This window comes from Dermacentor albipictus, chromosome 1 (genome assembly GCF_038994185.2).
Source record: "Dermacentor albipictus isolate Rhodes 1998 colony chromosome 1, USDA_Dalb.pri_finalv2, whole genome shotgun sequence".
In the NCBI taxonomy this organism is placed as follows: Eukaryota; Metazoa; Arthropoda; class Arachnida; order Ixodida; family Ixodidae; genus Dermacentor; species Dermacentor albipictus.
Genome location: NC_091821.1, coordinates 269673411 through 269688911, shown reverse-complemented (window position 1 = coordinate 269688911; position 15501 = coordinate 269673411). Strand labels below are relative to the sequence as shown.

Genomic DNA, 15501 nt, shown 5'->3' with positions numbered 1-15501 from the left:
AAATTGTGTGATGATAGGAAGAACCATGGGATGCTAAATTGTAGTCAAATAACACCATCTGTGCCAATAGTTCCTTGAGTTTTGTTTCTTTGGCAGTTGCTGCCAAAAATTTGTTGCTTTTGACTTCATCAGCCTTTGCGTGCATCCATTTCACCCTTAATGCCACTGCTTGAGCTCATAAAAGAGAGGAAAATGGCCTCTACAATGATGGTAGCCATTTCATGCGGTCTTTTCTTTGTGCTGTAAATGCTTTTTCAACACAGTGCTAATGGGCATACTTCAACTATCTGAGGTACAACCAACCCATCTAAAAATGCACATAGTCACTTTATTACTACGCAGCTGTGGCTGAAATTTTGCTGGCACCTTCTTGAATAGTTGAGAAGCCTAAAACTGCATGAAACAATGCTGAGCAAAACGAAAACAAGGTGAAAGCAGGAGCCAACGTTTCGACAAGTAGACTTGTCTTTTTCAAGGCGACATAGGCTCTCCTAGGCACAGTATATTGTCAACTATGCTGCAAACAAACGAAAGTAATAGAGAAAAACACCCGTAGCAAAGAACCAACAAAATGAGGAAGTTCGTCAGCATGCGTAAAAGGGTTTAAGATGCACCACGTGGACCACTTCAGATTGTTTGCGGCGCCGCTGTGAATGCGAAATGCCATCTGGCACGACCTCATAGTCCAGTGCGCCAATATGTCCGATGACCTTGTAGGGTCCGAAATAGCGTTGCAATAGTTTCTCACTGAGTCCTTGTCGGCATATCGGGGTCCAAACCCAAACACGGTCGCCGGGCTGGTACTCGACGAAGCATCGTCGGAGGTTGTAGTGTCAGCTGTCGGTACGCTGCTGGTTCTTGATCTGTAGGCAGGCGGGCTGTCGGGCTTCTTTGGCGCACTGGAGATAGGTAGCGACGTCAAGATTCTCTTCGTCAGTGACGTGCGGCAGCATGGCGTCGAGTGTCGTTGTTGAATTTCTGCCATAAACCAGCTTAAATGGCGTGATCTGTGTTGTTTCTTGCGCCGCCGTCTTGTAAGCAAAGGTTATGTACGGCAGGACGGCATCCCTGATCTTGTGTTCGACGTTGACGTACATTGCTAGCATGTTGGCGAGGGTCTTGTTCAGGCGCTTCGTAAGACCATTCGTCTGTGGGTGGTAGGCAGTTGTCCTCCCGTGCCTCGTCTGACTGTACTGCAGAATCGCTTGAGTGAGCTCCACTGTAAAGGCCGTTCCTCTATCGGTAATGAGGACTTTTGGGGCTCCATGTCGCAGCAAGATGTTCTCGACAAAGAATTTCGCCACTTCCTCAGAGCTTTTATTTCAGCGAAGCGGGTGAGGTAGTCTGTCGCCACAACGATACACTTATTTCTGGTTGTTAACGTCGGAAAGGGTCCCAACAAGTTCATCCCAATCTGCTGAAATGGTCGGCAAGGAGGCTCGATTGGCTGTAGTAATCCCGCTGGCCTTGTCAGTGGTGTCTTGCGTCGCTGACAGTCTCGGCATGTCCTGAAATAACGGGCGACGTCGGTGGTCAGGCACGGCCAATAATACCTTCCCTGTACCCTCAATAGTGTCCGGGAGAATCCGAGGTATCCAGTGGTTGGATCGTCATGTAGGGTGGCAATGCTTCTGGATGCAGCCCTGAGGGAACAACAAGAAAGTAGTTGGCGCGGATTGGTGAGAAGTTCTTCTTACGAGTAGGTTGTTTTGAAGCTAGAACGATGACAGTCCTCACTTAAATACCCTAGGGACAACATCGGTGTGCCCTTCCAAATACTCGACGAGGTTTTTCAACTCCGGGTCTGCTCGTTGCTGTTCAGCGAAGTCTTCCGCGCTTAATATTCCAAGGAAGGCGTCGTCATCCTTGTCATCTCACGGCGGCGAGTCACGGGAGGCGTTTGATAGGCAATCGGCATCAGATTGTTTTCGTCTAGACTTGTAGGTTACAGTGATATCATATTCTTGCAGTGTTGGGCTCCACCGCGCCAGCCGTCCTGAAGGGTCCTTCATATTCACTAGCCAACACAAGGCGTGATGGTCGCTGACGACTTTGAATGGCCTGCCATATAGGTAAGGGCGAAATTTTGCTGTAGCCCAAATGATGGCGAGGCATTCCTTTTCGGTTGTAGAATAATTGCCTTCCGCTTTTGACAACGATTGGCTAGCGTAAGATATCACGCGTTCAAGTCCGTCTTTTCTTTGGACTAGGATGGCACCGAGGCCTTGGCTACTTGCGTCAGTGTATATTTCGAGTACCCACAAAGTTCCACAGTATTTGCGTTGCGCATACATGCAATCAGATTACACAAGGTTCGGTGACAGGCATCAGATGGAACCATCGACAACATTCCAGAAACTTCCGATACATGCAGGTGCGTCCTGTGCTGCGCGATAAAATTTGTTAGGTGGTGATACGTGATCGCCCGATAAAGATAAGCAAGTACATGTGTCAATATATAAGTACGGTTCTTCTAAAGGGGGTAGCGGGTAAGGCAGGGAAGCGAGGCAATGACCGAGGGTGTGTTAGCAGCCGAGGGTGTAGAATTGAAAAGAAAGTTGTGCTACTGAACGTCTGTGAAGGAATGTGAGGTAGCACCGTGTGTCAGCCGGAAAAGAGGAACCCATAGTGGGTTCCTCTTTTCGTGGAAGAGGCCTGGACGAAGGGAAGCAGGGGGGGGGGGGGATTTTATCTGCTCCGCTGGAAGTCGGTGAACTATCATCTATCTAAAAGAGAGAATAAAAGTAGCAGCAGAAAATGGTGCTCATGGAAAAAAAGAATAAATGTATAAATTAACAGCGAAAAGAATGAGTGAAAGAAAAGGGAGGTTGGAATATTATTGACAACCCAATTACAAAACTAAGCAAGCCAATGAATGCTGTTGCCTATAGTTTGAAATTTAGAGTAGCGAATAGATTCTAAAGCTCTCTTTGAAACGTTAATGCCTATTGGTTGCAATGTCTTGAACTTATCAATGAGGTATGATTCTCTGTATTTTCTGTCTCACGCAGAACAGAAATTTGACTGTAGTGTACCTGTCGTGGTTGCTTAGTAGCTATGGTTTTGGGCTGCTAAGCACGAGGTCGCGGGATTGAATCCCGACCATGGCAGCCGCATTTCAATGGGGGCGAAATGCGAAGACACCCATGTACATAGACTAAGGTGCACATTAAAGAACCTCAGCTGGACCAAATTTCCGGAGTCTCCCACTACTGTGTGCCTCATAATCAAATCATGGCTTTAGCATATAAAACCTCATATTTTAATTTTTTAAACTGTAGTATGTAGAGTCTAAGTTCATCAAGGTTATGACCTGGTTGGTTGAAATGCTCAGCAACGCTTTGGGAAGTTCTTTAGCTGTGTCAGCGTGATGTCAGTTTAACCTGACGTTCATTGATAGCCCTGTTTCACCAATATATTGTTTCTTACAGAAAGTCAAGCATACAAATTATTGCACCTGGGGGAGAATAAGGTTATTATTATGGGGGAGGATGTTGGCTGACTTTTGTATGCACCAACATGTCTTTAAGGTTTCTGTTTTGGTGATAGGTAACCATTAGCACATCCGGGAACACTTTTCTCAGACGCTCGTTACTTTATAGCATTAGGTTGTATTTTCATATGATGTTGTTTATGTTTAGGAGGGCATTAGAATATTTTGTTATAGAGGCTGGCAGTCTCTCAGATTCTGCTGTAGATTGTTTCTTAGCTACTAATTCCGACTGCTTCTCTAATCTTGACGCGATGTCATAAGCCCAGTCTAGAGGAATTTGTGGATAGTTCCTTTCCGCTAGCGTTACTTTAAGGTCATTTAGGTGGTGGGTATAATTGTTTTCGCTACAGATTCTTCTTATTCGTTTCACTTGTCTGACAAAAAGTCCTTGCAGTGTCACGGTGGATGGCTGGCATTACTGCCGAAAACTACACATTCATCTATGGCTAGTTCCTTCCCCCCACTTCCTGATCGCCCTCAGAAAAAAGGGTGCACCGATGAAGTCTTCCAGTTTTTTGGTCGCCAAAAAGAATCGTTCCCCTCTTTCCATGTGATTCATTCTGAAAAACCAGATTGACCAGTGCAAACAATTTCGCCATTTCTTGTTTCGAAGTCTCTTACCTAATTTTTTGGTGCAGGTTATAAAGCATTAAAGATGGCAAGTGGTGATCTCCTCTTAGAGCTCCACGACCAGAAACAGCATGAAAAACTGCCCAATCTAGTGTCATTTGGGGATGCTCAAGTAACAGTAACCCCATATTGTACTAAGAATACCTATCGTGGCGTTGTCTTAGGTTATAATCTATTGGAGCTAACTGAAGCTGAACTCCTTGAGGGCTTTAGTGAGCAGAACATCATTGTTAAACGAATTAAGATGAAGCGTGACAGCAAGGAAATCCAAAGCACCTGATACTTACATTTGTTTCAAGTGTTCTGCCCGAGTCCATCGAGGCCGGGTACATCAAGCTCCATGTTTCGTTATACATGCCAAATCCCCTCAGATGTTTCAAATGCCAGCATTTCGGCCACAGTTCACAAATCTGCCGAGGCCGCCAAACTTGTTCGAAAGGTGGTGCCCATGGATACGCCTCTGAATCTTGCGAGAACTCCCTCCATTGTGTAAACTGTAATGGGGAGCACACTGCATACTCGCAGTCGTGCCCTTCATGGAAAAAAGAAAAGGAAATAGTAACAAATAAAGTAAAAGAAAATATAACTTTCAAGGAGGCATGTAGGCGGGTATCCTACCTGCCCAAGAACACTTTTGCCGATGTGATGCGTTGGGGGACGGCGACACGACTTCCGGCGGCTGTCCGGCCCCCATGCATTGAGCCAGTAGTGATGCCATCTCCCCCTCCCCATCGATGGCTACAGTTAGCACTGTTCCACCACTCCAGCAGAAGGGACCATCGACCTCCAGGCCGGTGGCCTCAAAGGTCTCGTCCGATGTGTCGAGGCCTTCATGCCAAATGCAGCGCTCGGAAGAATGCGTGTCCAACACCTCGCAAGAGGCGATGGACACAACAACTAGCCAGATGGCGCCGCCACCGCCTAAGGAGCGACAAAACCCTCGCAATCACTTCAAAAAACACAAAGCTTGCATCACGGCACCCGGAAAGGGCCCATGAGCTAATCTTCGTCTTTTAAACTCACAGCAGAAAACACATTTATGCATAATGGAGATGCAAATACTACAATGGAATGTCAGAGGACTTCTTCATTACCTCGACAATATTAGATACACAAACATAATCCAAAGTTGCTGTGTGTTCAAGAGACACATCTGAAACCTATGAACACTAATTTTCATTTTGATTACCCCATCTTCTGGAAAGACTGCGATGAGGCTAACGCCTCTTGCGGTGTAGCAGTAGTGTCCAACAAGTCTGTAGCTTGCCGACATGTCGCCCTTCAGACAATCCCATGAGGCAGTGTCAGTTCAGGCTATTCTTTTTAATAAATTGGTCACTGTACATTCCATTTATATACCCCTGAACCATCATCTCGAAAAACCAGACTTTTATAACTTCATTGATCAGCTTCCCTAACCTTACATACTCGTGGGAGATTATAACGCTCACAACACAATGTGGGGAGCCTCGCGATGTGACGCGAGAGGCCGATTCATAGAGAACTTCTTAGTAAACACCGGTGTATGCCTGCTCAATAAAGACGAACCAACTTATTACAATATGTTGCACAATTATTCTTCTATAGACCTATCGATTGGCTCAACAGCTCTTCTCCCTTACTTAGAGTGAAGCGTTATTAAATATCCTTACGGAAGGGACCACTTCCCTGTAATTTAAAACTTAATTTAACAACATGAATGTCCTCCACGTGTGCTTCCACTGACTAGGATTATTTTAAGGAATCAACTTACCTATCCCGGCATTTTATCACCGATTTTAGTATTGACGACGCTTAAGCTTATTTTACCGCTTTCATCATCGATGTAGCAAGCAAATTTATTCCACAATCGAGCGATATCTTATCCAAAAGACGAGTGTCGTGGTGGAACGATGAGTGCAAGAAGGCGCGGAAGAAACAAAATTAAGCATGGAGCATACTCCGTCGATACCCAACTGCGGAAAATCTGATCTAATTCAATAACATTAAATTACAGGGAAGGTGGACGTGACACAAAGCTAGGAGGGCAAGCTGGGAAAGGTTCGTCTCCGGTATTAATTCATACTCACAGGAGGCGCAAGTATGGAACAGACTAAGGAAGCTTAAGGGGCAACAAATCCATCTGTTGCTCCTAGAGGATGAAGGGAGCAAGTTGGAAGACCAGGCTGACGCTCTTGGTGAACACATCGAGCACGGGTCTAGCTCGACTAACTATTTGGACAACTTTCTGAAATATAAAGCAATAGAAGAACTTAAGCTACTGAATCGAAAATATAGCCCAAACAATCCTTATAACCGTCCTTTTAACATTGCCAAACTTAAAGCTTCCTTAGCATGTCAGAGCTCTGCACTGGACCCCAGTAGAATCATGTACGATATGCTTAAGCACCAGCACTCCAACACACAAATAACGCCACACACTTTTCAGTACTATCTGGGCTGCTGGGTACCTCTTATCTAAATGGAAAGAAGCTATTGTGATCCCAGTTTTGAAGCACTGTAAAGATACTTCATTGCTGACCAGCTACCATCCTATAGCACTTACAAGCTGCCTTTGTAAGTTTTTTGGAGAAAATGGTCAATCGCCGTCTCGTACATTTCCTAGAGTCCAACAAAGTGCTTGATCCTTTTCATTGTGGCTTTAGAAAAGGCCGATCTACAACCGACCATCCCTTGCATATTGAAGCAAACATCCGTGATGCATTTGTACACAAGCAGTACTTCTTGTCTGTATTCCTAGATATGGCAAATGCATACGACACGACATGGCGGTACGGTATTACAGTGCAGCCCACTTATAACGATACCACATATAACAATACATCGAGTATCAACTTATGCATTTGGGATATGAGAAAAAAATATATATATAAAGATATTTTATTCACCGCATATTGGATATAACGATCGAAATTCTGCCTTTTGGGCGGCGTTTTCCATGCAGAATAATTGAGAAATTTGCTTTGCTAAGTTCCCCTAACCGAGACGGGGCGAGAGGTTTGCCTATGCGAGTCCGTATCTGCCACCATTACCGCGCAGTGCGTCCCGCCAGCACGCCGATTGCGAAAGCTACGAAGAGCATCGCAAGTTGGCGCAGCATGCTACAAGATAGTGTCAGCTGCTTCGCGTCTGCGTCGCCGGCAAGCATCCAGAGAGAAAAAAAAATCCTAGAAGGGAATTACCCCTGCACTCCCTTTCTACAATCTTTCTCTCTCCCTCAGCGAGGGTGGAAATGTGATGTGGAAGCAGTAGTAGGTGCCCTGACAAAGTGGAAAGCCGTGTCACTTGAGATGAAGCTGCAAATTTTGCAAGACTCAAAGTACCGGTTCGCACAGTCAATAATATTGACGATTTTGAAAACCGTGAGCGCTATGTTCGTGAATGCTAGAACCAGTGACCATGTCGATGAATGGAAACGGCGGGATTCGTGCGCCCGGCCGAAACCCCCGTGGGAGAAACCAACACGTTAGCAGCCGCTGACATTACTGAACTCTGGGAGCATGTTGCTGCTGGCGATAAAATAGGTGGTGCTTCGATGGAGGAGTTTCTGAGTGTAAATAGCACTGCCTCGTTCTGTGAAAAGATATTGATAAGATCATTGTCGCGACAGACGGCGGCGTTGTGCGACGAAGGCGACGAGATTGACAGGGGCTTGTCTTTGACACCAACCCCAATGTACACACAAAGTGTACTGTCATCAGTAGAGTTGGTCATTGATTTCATGTACACTAAATTATAGCCGCCAGTGTTCGCATAGCCACTGGACGTGATGCACTTGTGAACCTGAAACTTCTGCGAAAGCAAGTGCAGATTTCTAACTATTCCAGCGTGCCTAACGCTTGACACGCCGTTTAGAGGTATAAATAAATGTTTTATTTTTCGCAGCCTTCTTTCTACAACATCAGTTTTTTTTATCGTAGGTGAAAAATTCGGTTTCGGGGCTATGAAGGTATGTTCGGCAGCTTTTTTTGAAAATTTTTTTACGGCAGTTCAGATATAGCGATGATTGGTTATAATAATCAAATTTTTCATTCTTGTTGATATCATAAGTGGACTGCACTGTATTACGAGACCTGTCGCACACGGGCATTTGAGGAAATATGCTTAACACTATAGAAAGCTACCTGTCTAACCGTACTTTCCAAGTCAGAATCGGCAATATATTGTCCCTAACATTTACACAAGGAACTGGTGTACCTCAAGGAGGCGTGCTCAGCTGCATGCTCTTCATTGTTAAGGTGACAATGCTCCATGCATTGCTACCTCCAGCAATTATGTATTCTCTCTATGTTGATGATGTACAGTTAGGCTTCAAATCTTGTAATTTCCCAGTTTGTGAACAACAGGTACAGCAAGGCCTAAACAATGTGTCTGAATGGGCAGAAGAAAATGGATTCAAGCTTAACCCCCAGAAAGGTTCCTGTATTTTTCTGAAGAAATAGAGGGCTGGTTCCAGATCTCAGTATCGTACTGCATGTGCAACAAATACCCGTGATCAAGGAGCACAAGTTTTTAGGTATTGTGCTTGATGCAAAATTGACGTTCATCCCACACATTAAAGATCTGAAGGCAAAATGCCTAAAAACAAATAACTTATTGAAAATTCTCTCTCATGCAACATGGGGAAGTGATAGGAAGTGTCTATTGAACCTCTACAAGAGCCTTGTTCGGTCACATTTAGACTACGGTGCCATGGCATATCGCTCTGCCGTTCCGAGCACTGAGTGGTCCCCTAACCTACAGAGAACATTCAGCAGTTTCACATATTTCCTCAAGGTGCAGTCTAACCCTTGACACCCTTGCTACACATCCGTTAATGATATGACGTCTGCTGCACTACTCCATAATCGTCCCTCAGTGAGCGAGCTTTTTTCAGTGCGGGTCAGGAAACTCTCTCAGAAAATGGGTGTCTCAATCCTCCAACATTGTCTGACGGCTCCATTGAAGCTGCTGCCACCATGGCAATGGCAACTTGTTGAATGTGACACAATTTATTGAGGCAACAAAACATGCTCCATATGTGCACATACAGATGCACTTCCTGAAGCTTCAGTCAAAGTACAACGGCTCAGAGCTTTACACAGATGTTTAAAAGTGGCAAGCCAACATCTCTTATGCAGCTGCCAGCCCATCATTCTCGGAATCCGATGTTCTACACCCTGAAACCAGCATATTCTTGGCAGAGGCTTATGCATTACTGTCAGCCACTAAACACATTAAGAAAGCAAAACTCCCAAAGGCTTTTATATTCACAGATTCCTTAAGTGTCGCCAAAATTTTCCAATTGCTACAAAACACAAAAATTCTGTTATCAACGACCTGTATTCATTGCACTGCAAAACGTATGCATCCAACCTACAGGTTGTAAAATGTTGGGTGCCTGGGCATAGGTGTATAGCGGGTAACGTGCTTGCAGATAAAATGGCAACTTCAATAGCAACAAAACCTGCAAATCCAACCATACCTGTTCCTGCCACATACTTGAAGCCATTCTTACTAAAAAAAACTCGGGAGCTATTGGCAACACATGTAGAATGAGCAAACATTGAATAAGCGCCAATAAGCTCCATCTAATTAAGCTAGTTCTAGGGAACTGGCCATCACTAACAAAGTCACGATGATCTGAAATTTTATTTTGCCGCCTCTGAATAGGGCATACATATGCTGCACATTCATACCGTTAACTGGCGTTGAACCTCCCCCCTGTGGCAGATGCGGCGAAAGGCTGATCGTAATCTATGTCTTGCTGGAGTGCCGGGAAGCAGAAGAAGAGCGAAGACGGCACTTTCCTTTGGCATAGAAACAAAATATACCCTTATATCCGACACTGTTTCTTGACCCATAACCTCTATTTGAAACCAGGGCAGTGCATAACTCTTTAAATGATGTTGTGCTGCATGTTATTAGCCCGAGAGATTCGTAGCTGTCTCTTTATCTAGAGGGTTTTGCTGCGAGCTTAGTACTAAGTTTAGTAGAGCACGTGCCTCCAGACCCTTGTGTTCAAGGCTCTTAGTGAGGTGTTAGTGCTAGTGGAATCAACACATTTTTTTTTCATTCTTCTTTTTTCATTTTAGAATATATTTTATGGTCATCGCTCACATTCCTTGTCCTTGACATTTTAATACTTGCATATTTTATGTACATTACGGGGAATAAATATTTTATGCCTCTATACAGCCTCGATACATCTGACAGTTGTTACTGCATCATCAACTCTCCCGCACCAATACTTGGTGCTGTTTGGCCATCCCTGGCCCTTGCGCCAAAAAACCCTATACATCATCATCATCAGGCTTTTCATGCTGTTTGAACATATCGCTGTTTTTCTGCTCAGTGCTTGACTGCATTGTATGCAAGAATGGCAGGTTTAATGTTTGCCTTTTGTCACTTTTGCAGCTGTTTAATATAGAATGTGTTAAAGTTGAATTCATGTAGCCAGTTATATTTCTCACTACTTAACTGCTGTACATTTCAGGCACTGAAAATGCTGAGAACGGCGGAGCTTAAGCCATTCGTAATATTTATCAAGCCTCCAAGCATTGAAATACTGAAGGAGACAAGAAATAAGGCTTGTGCACGTTCTACATTTGATGAAAACTGCTCACGAGGGTTTACGGTGTGTATTTAAGGCACTCTTTTCTTTTTTCTTTTTATCTAGTGTTAAGCATTTCAGTGACGTTTTTCATTCAGCTGAGAGCAATCGTGTCTTCTGTTTTTTAGCAGCCTGTACTGAAACTTTTCATGCTGCTTGTACAGTTGGCAAGAAAGCACCCAAACATTGTCAGCTCTGCTGCTTGTTGTTTGTTTGTTTGTGGTGTGTTCAAAGGGAATTCTCTGAAGCTCTGCTGGCTTTTCTCAAAATCCAAGCCACTTTTGGAAACACAGCATTAGACGGTTCCTTAATTGTTGACCTTCTTGTGGGGAAGTTCAGCAATTATTTGAGCAGCACAGATGTCACATAATATTTTACTTTGTTCTGAAATGTCATTTGTGACATTATGCAATGTGGCTTCCATGGAATTGTGCTACTGTTTGAATTATTGTTCAAAATTTCTTTTTCTGCTTCATAAGTATTTTTCTTTCGTAAGAGAATAGGCTGAAAAGAGAATGGGCTGAAAAGACAAAACTTCAGGTATAAAGTGACTTTCATAAAAAATGCAGGGACTTCTTAAGTGTAAAGATATGTCTTTCTCTTAATATGCTTGTTGCATCAATATCCATCAAGGGTTTTCTGTTTTTATTAGCAGAGATAAACATCCTGGCATCAGTGTCTTTTTACAGACTCAAAGAACACTACTAAGTGAACTTGTGCCCATTAAAGAGGCCTTTCAGTGCTGTTTTCAGGTCACCAGATTTGCTGTAGATCTATGGTCGGCATGTCATAGAACGCAAAGCAAAAGGAATCGTGAAGATTGCCCTACACAAACTCAAGTTAAAGTTAGAGAAAATTCAAAATACAAGCAAAATGAGAGTTACCCTCCGCTCAAATTTTTGCAGCTTTAAAGTGCACACTTGCTTTCCCATGACATCGCATGGTGCCACCCAATAGCAGCAGGGCATTAGCAGAAGTCGGCATGCCATGGTTGTCAAGCCTGCTCAGCCTATTGATGGCGTTTTCATGGCATTCTCATGGCCTTTGGTACGTCGAAACGCTCGACATGTGATGCATCATTCCAGTGGTTGCAACACCTTGCCCGTGGTTGTATGATACCTAAAATTATTGTAAAACAATGCCAGAGCTTTTTTGCAACACTCGCAAAATCATGGGAATGTAAGTCGCACATTACATTTTTAACCAGTCATCATAGTATCACTCTTTTGTCATGTCCTGTCTACGAAGTGCGCAATATCGCCGCATCAGGGTTGTGCCATCGGTGCCCCTCAACAAGCTTTGCTTAGTGCATTGCAGGGCCCCATTAAACAAATGTAGGGGTGTGCGAATACAGTCAACTTGAATTACTCTGACACTGACGGGATTGATGAAATTGATGGAATTATCTGGCAGGTTGAATGGAAACAATATGCAGAAAAAGCACCGAGACACACCGCTGATTCATTTGGCAGTATTTGAAAAGAACAAAAACTGTGTGTTAGAATCAGGTGAATACTGTAAAGACATACAGACATTGTGAGCTAAGGTTATTGCTTGAAAATATTCCTACAGCAGGCCGAAAAGTGTTATCGTCGGGAGGCGACACAATTTCGGTGCATTCACTGTCCCCTAAGCTCTGCTGAGACAGATGGTGCCACTGAAGGGGTCGCTATTGGGGTCACCATGGGGCCATGCGCTTGTGTGCTGACTGGTCAAGTTCAAATTATTAGGCAAATACCAATTTTAGGATCGACATAATGAAAGTATGGCCCCATAGAAATGCATGGGCACCAGCTAGGTCCTTCGGTCGGGGCTAAAGTAGCCAAAAAATCAAATTAACCACATTCGAATTAATAGAAGTTTACTGCATTCAAAAACTATTTGAAAAATGTTCTTACTTAGAACAGCAACTATTTGACTCAAAGACGGAATCGAATTGGATAAAATGTGATTCGTTATTAGAAAGTTTTGAACATTCGCACACTCCTAAAGAAATGCATAACTTTGTGACGAAGATAGTGGCAACACAATTTGTGATAGTAGGGCTAAGTAACACCTCAGTTTGCATTCAGTTCCTATTTAGTGTCATTTGTGCTTTCTGACGAACTTATAGTCATCACAATAGTGGGATAGGCTACACACACGTCGAGTGCATTTTGATAGGAGAATGTCTTTCCAGGCTTGGTTGCATCACTTGTGACACTGCACAACCTTCTTAATAAGAAGTGTCTTGCACAGTGGGGCTTACTGAACTTTGGTGGAATCACTTCAAAAGTGAAAAGAAGAAGCATCAAAAAAAAAATTTGGTAATATCCTGCATACCTGTGTGCAAGAATGTAGAAACAAATATCTTAGCCTAAAAAATTTTAACAATGGAGCTTTGTGTGAATAATCTGTAATTGTGTGCATGTTCCTTGCTGCCTCTTGGTTGATAGTTCATGTCAGTGAAAGTTGTCTCAAGGGATCAAATAATTATTTTCAGGATGATGAATTCCATGACATTGTTTATTTGGGCCACAAGATGGATTTCCTGTATGGTCACATGTTTGATCTGACCATTGTAAACGAGGACCTTCCTCGTGCCTTCTACCAACTGATGACAGCTGTGAAAGCAGTGGAAGCAGAACCACAGTGGGTGCCTGCAAGCTGGGTGGTTACGTCCCAGTGAGCCTTTGCCCCTGCAACCTTTGTTGGTGTCTAGGCGCTGGCTGGGAGAAGCTTTTGTAAAGCGTGTGCAGTTACGTTTTGTTGGGCTATCACAAAGATTTCGCATGAAAGCCTAATTTTGCACCTCTACATTCGGTTGCTTATGCATTGCATAAAGTCATATTTTTTTGTCATATATAGTGCATTTTTATCATCTTGTAGCACTGCTTCAATTTTATCTTGTGACTAGCATATCTCAGCTTCATTAGCTCATACAAACTCCTTTAATTTCATTGTTAGATCATGATTCAGAACTAGAAACATTTTTCTAAGCATTCACAGTCCCAAGAGATGAAAATGTAATGACAGATGTACTTCAATATGCCTAAAAATTTCAGGGTAATTTTTTTTTATGAATTAGCAGATATCTTTTTGTTTTTCTTGAATTCAAAAATACAGAAAATTGGCCCCGCACATAATGATATGACAGATCAAGTGGGATATTATTTAGGTATCTTCACAAGAGATTTGTAAAAGGAAACGCAGTTGTGTTGTAGGGAGCAGTGCATTTCATGAGGGCAGCCAAGTGTGTGAACAAAGCTTGTTAATGTAGAATAATATAGGAATCATCATTGGTCACATGTTGTATGTAACTTGCTGTGAAGCACTGACACTTTGGTCATGAGCAAGCCATGCAACAAAAGTGCTTTTTATCTTGTACATAACTATCTTGAAATACTGTCATTGTTTTAAACCATTGTTATCTCATACAAGGGCATAATTTAGTGGTAAGCAATGAAAAACCAATGCATGGTTATACCTGTGAAATTGCAAGAATGTAGTTAGCAGCCATTGCACCCTGCTCTGTCTAAACTCGGTCTACTATACATTTTTGTCATGTGATTGACTGAAGGTACAGTAAATTTGTGTACTTTTCTTTTGTCTTTTTTTACGTATTATTATTTAACTCATTGCGTACTTGACCTTGTAGTAATCTGGTGGGAGTGCGGAGCACATTGCATGTGTAAGTAATACTGCCAGAAGCATTTCTGTGGCTCCGTTTAAATGTGCTTGTAGAACTTTTGTCACATTGGTTGCTCTTGAGTGACATGTGATGGCCTTGCTGTTTGTACAGATTACATGGTGATGATTGTCGTATAAGCAACATTCTTGTTCAAGATCTGTATTGCTTTGAGAATTGAAAATGGCAGCTCTTTCCTGATACAGTAAATGTGCTTCATTTCATGAAACAGCGCCCTGTTTGCTGTTGAAATATTCCTTTGACTGGTTCTAGTTCTTATTATGCACTTGCAGCAGAAGTGAGGATTCTGTGCTGAATATAAAATCTTCAGGGCTGCTATCAATCCTTTGTGGTCGTGTGCTTTTGCCCATGCCTGGCAGTTGTTTCAGTTGGATACTATTTGTGGATTTCTAAACAGCATGCAGCCATGCCACTTGTTAGTGCAAATGTGTCACAAACCATTGTTCATCCTGACCACTGCAATCATCCGGCAGATGCACTGAATGCATGTAAATTGGTATTATAATGAGCACTTCATGAAAATGCTGCCATGTTTTGAACAGGCTGCTACCATGCAAACGGGGCTACCAACTGGAAAGTGTGCTATCCTCCCACAGTACAGAAGTGAAAACCTGAATGAAAATGCATTGCAAGTTTCTCCTGAGGTACGGTGCTACAAGTGTGCAAGAAATTTTTATGTATTTCATTGAGTACTCTTAGCATGCTTCCTGACTGGAGCCAACTTGCTCCAGTGCCGGCAACACAAGACCACAAAGGGTTGCCCATTCCTATCATCCTTTCTTTCTTCGGGTCTGCAAAATCCAAGCTGGGTCTGTTAGCATGCTATTTTACTTCATATTCATTAACCATGTGGCAGTCTTTGCACTGCACTGAACTGCTTTGCATAGGACATCATACCAGTACAAAATGCCAATTATGCACTGGCATGCTGCCTCTCGCATCATTGTACAAAGTGGTCCTATGCAAGCTACAATGCCTGTTTGTGCAAAATTTTTAACACTATTTGTTGTAAGCCAAGACTACAGTGTTTCTTACTGCATTGGCCAGATCTCTTTGTAGTTGGTGCAGGTTGCACAACCAAACAGCAGTATTTTTTTT

At 43.1% G+C, this 15501-nt stretch overlaps 1 protein-coding gene across 1 annotated transcript in view; it reads left to right on the top strand.

The window, feature by feature from the left end:
* metro (membrane palmitoylated protein 7-like protein metro) overlaps positions 1-15501 on the top strand; it is an 83526-nt gene extending 68025 nt beyond the window's left edge. Inside the window, exons 14-16 of the mRNA XM_065449412.2 lie at positions 10599-10739; positions 13198-13346; positions 14946-15501. Of these exons, the coding sequence (XP_065305484.1) occupies positions 10599-10739; positions 13198-13346; positions 14946-15018 (363 nt within the window). The 3' untranslated portion in view covers positions 15019-15501. The remainder of the gene's footprint in view (positions 1-10598; positions 10740-13197; positions 13347-14945) is intronic.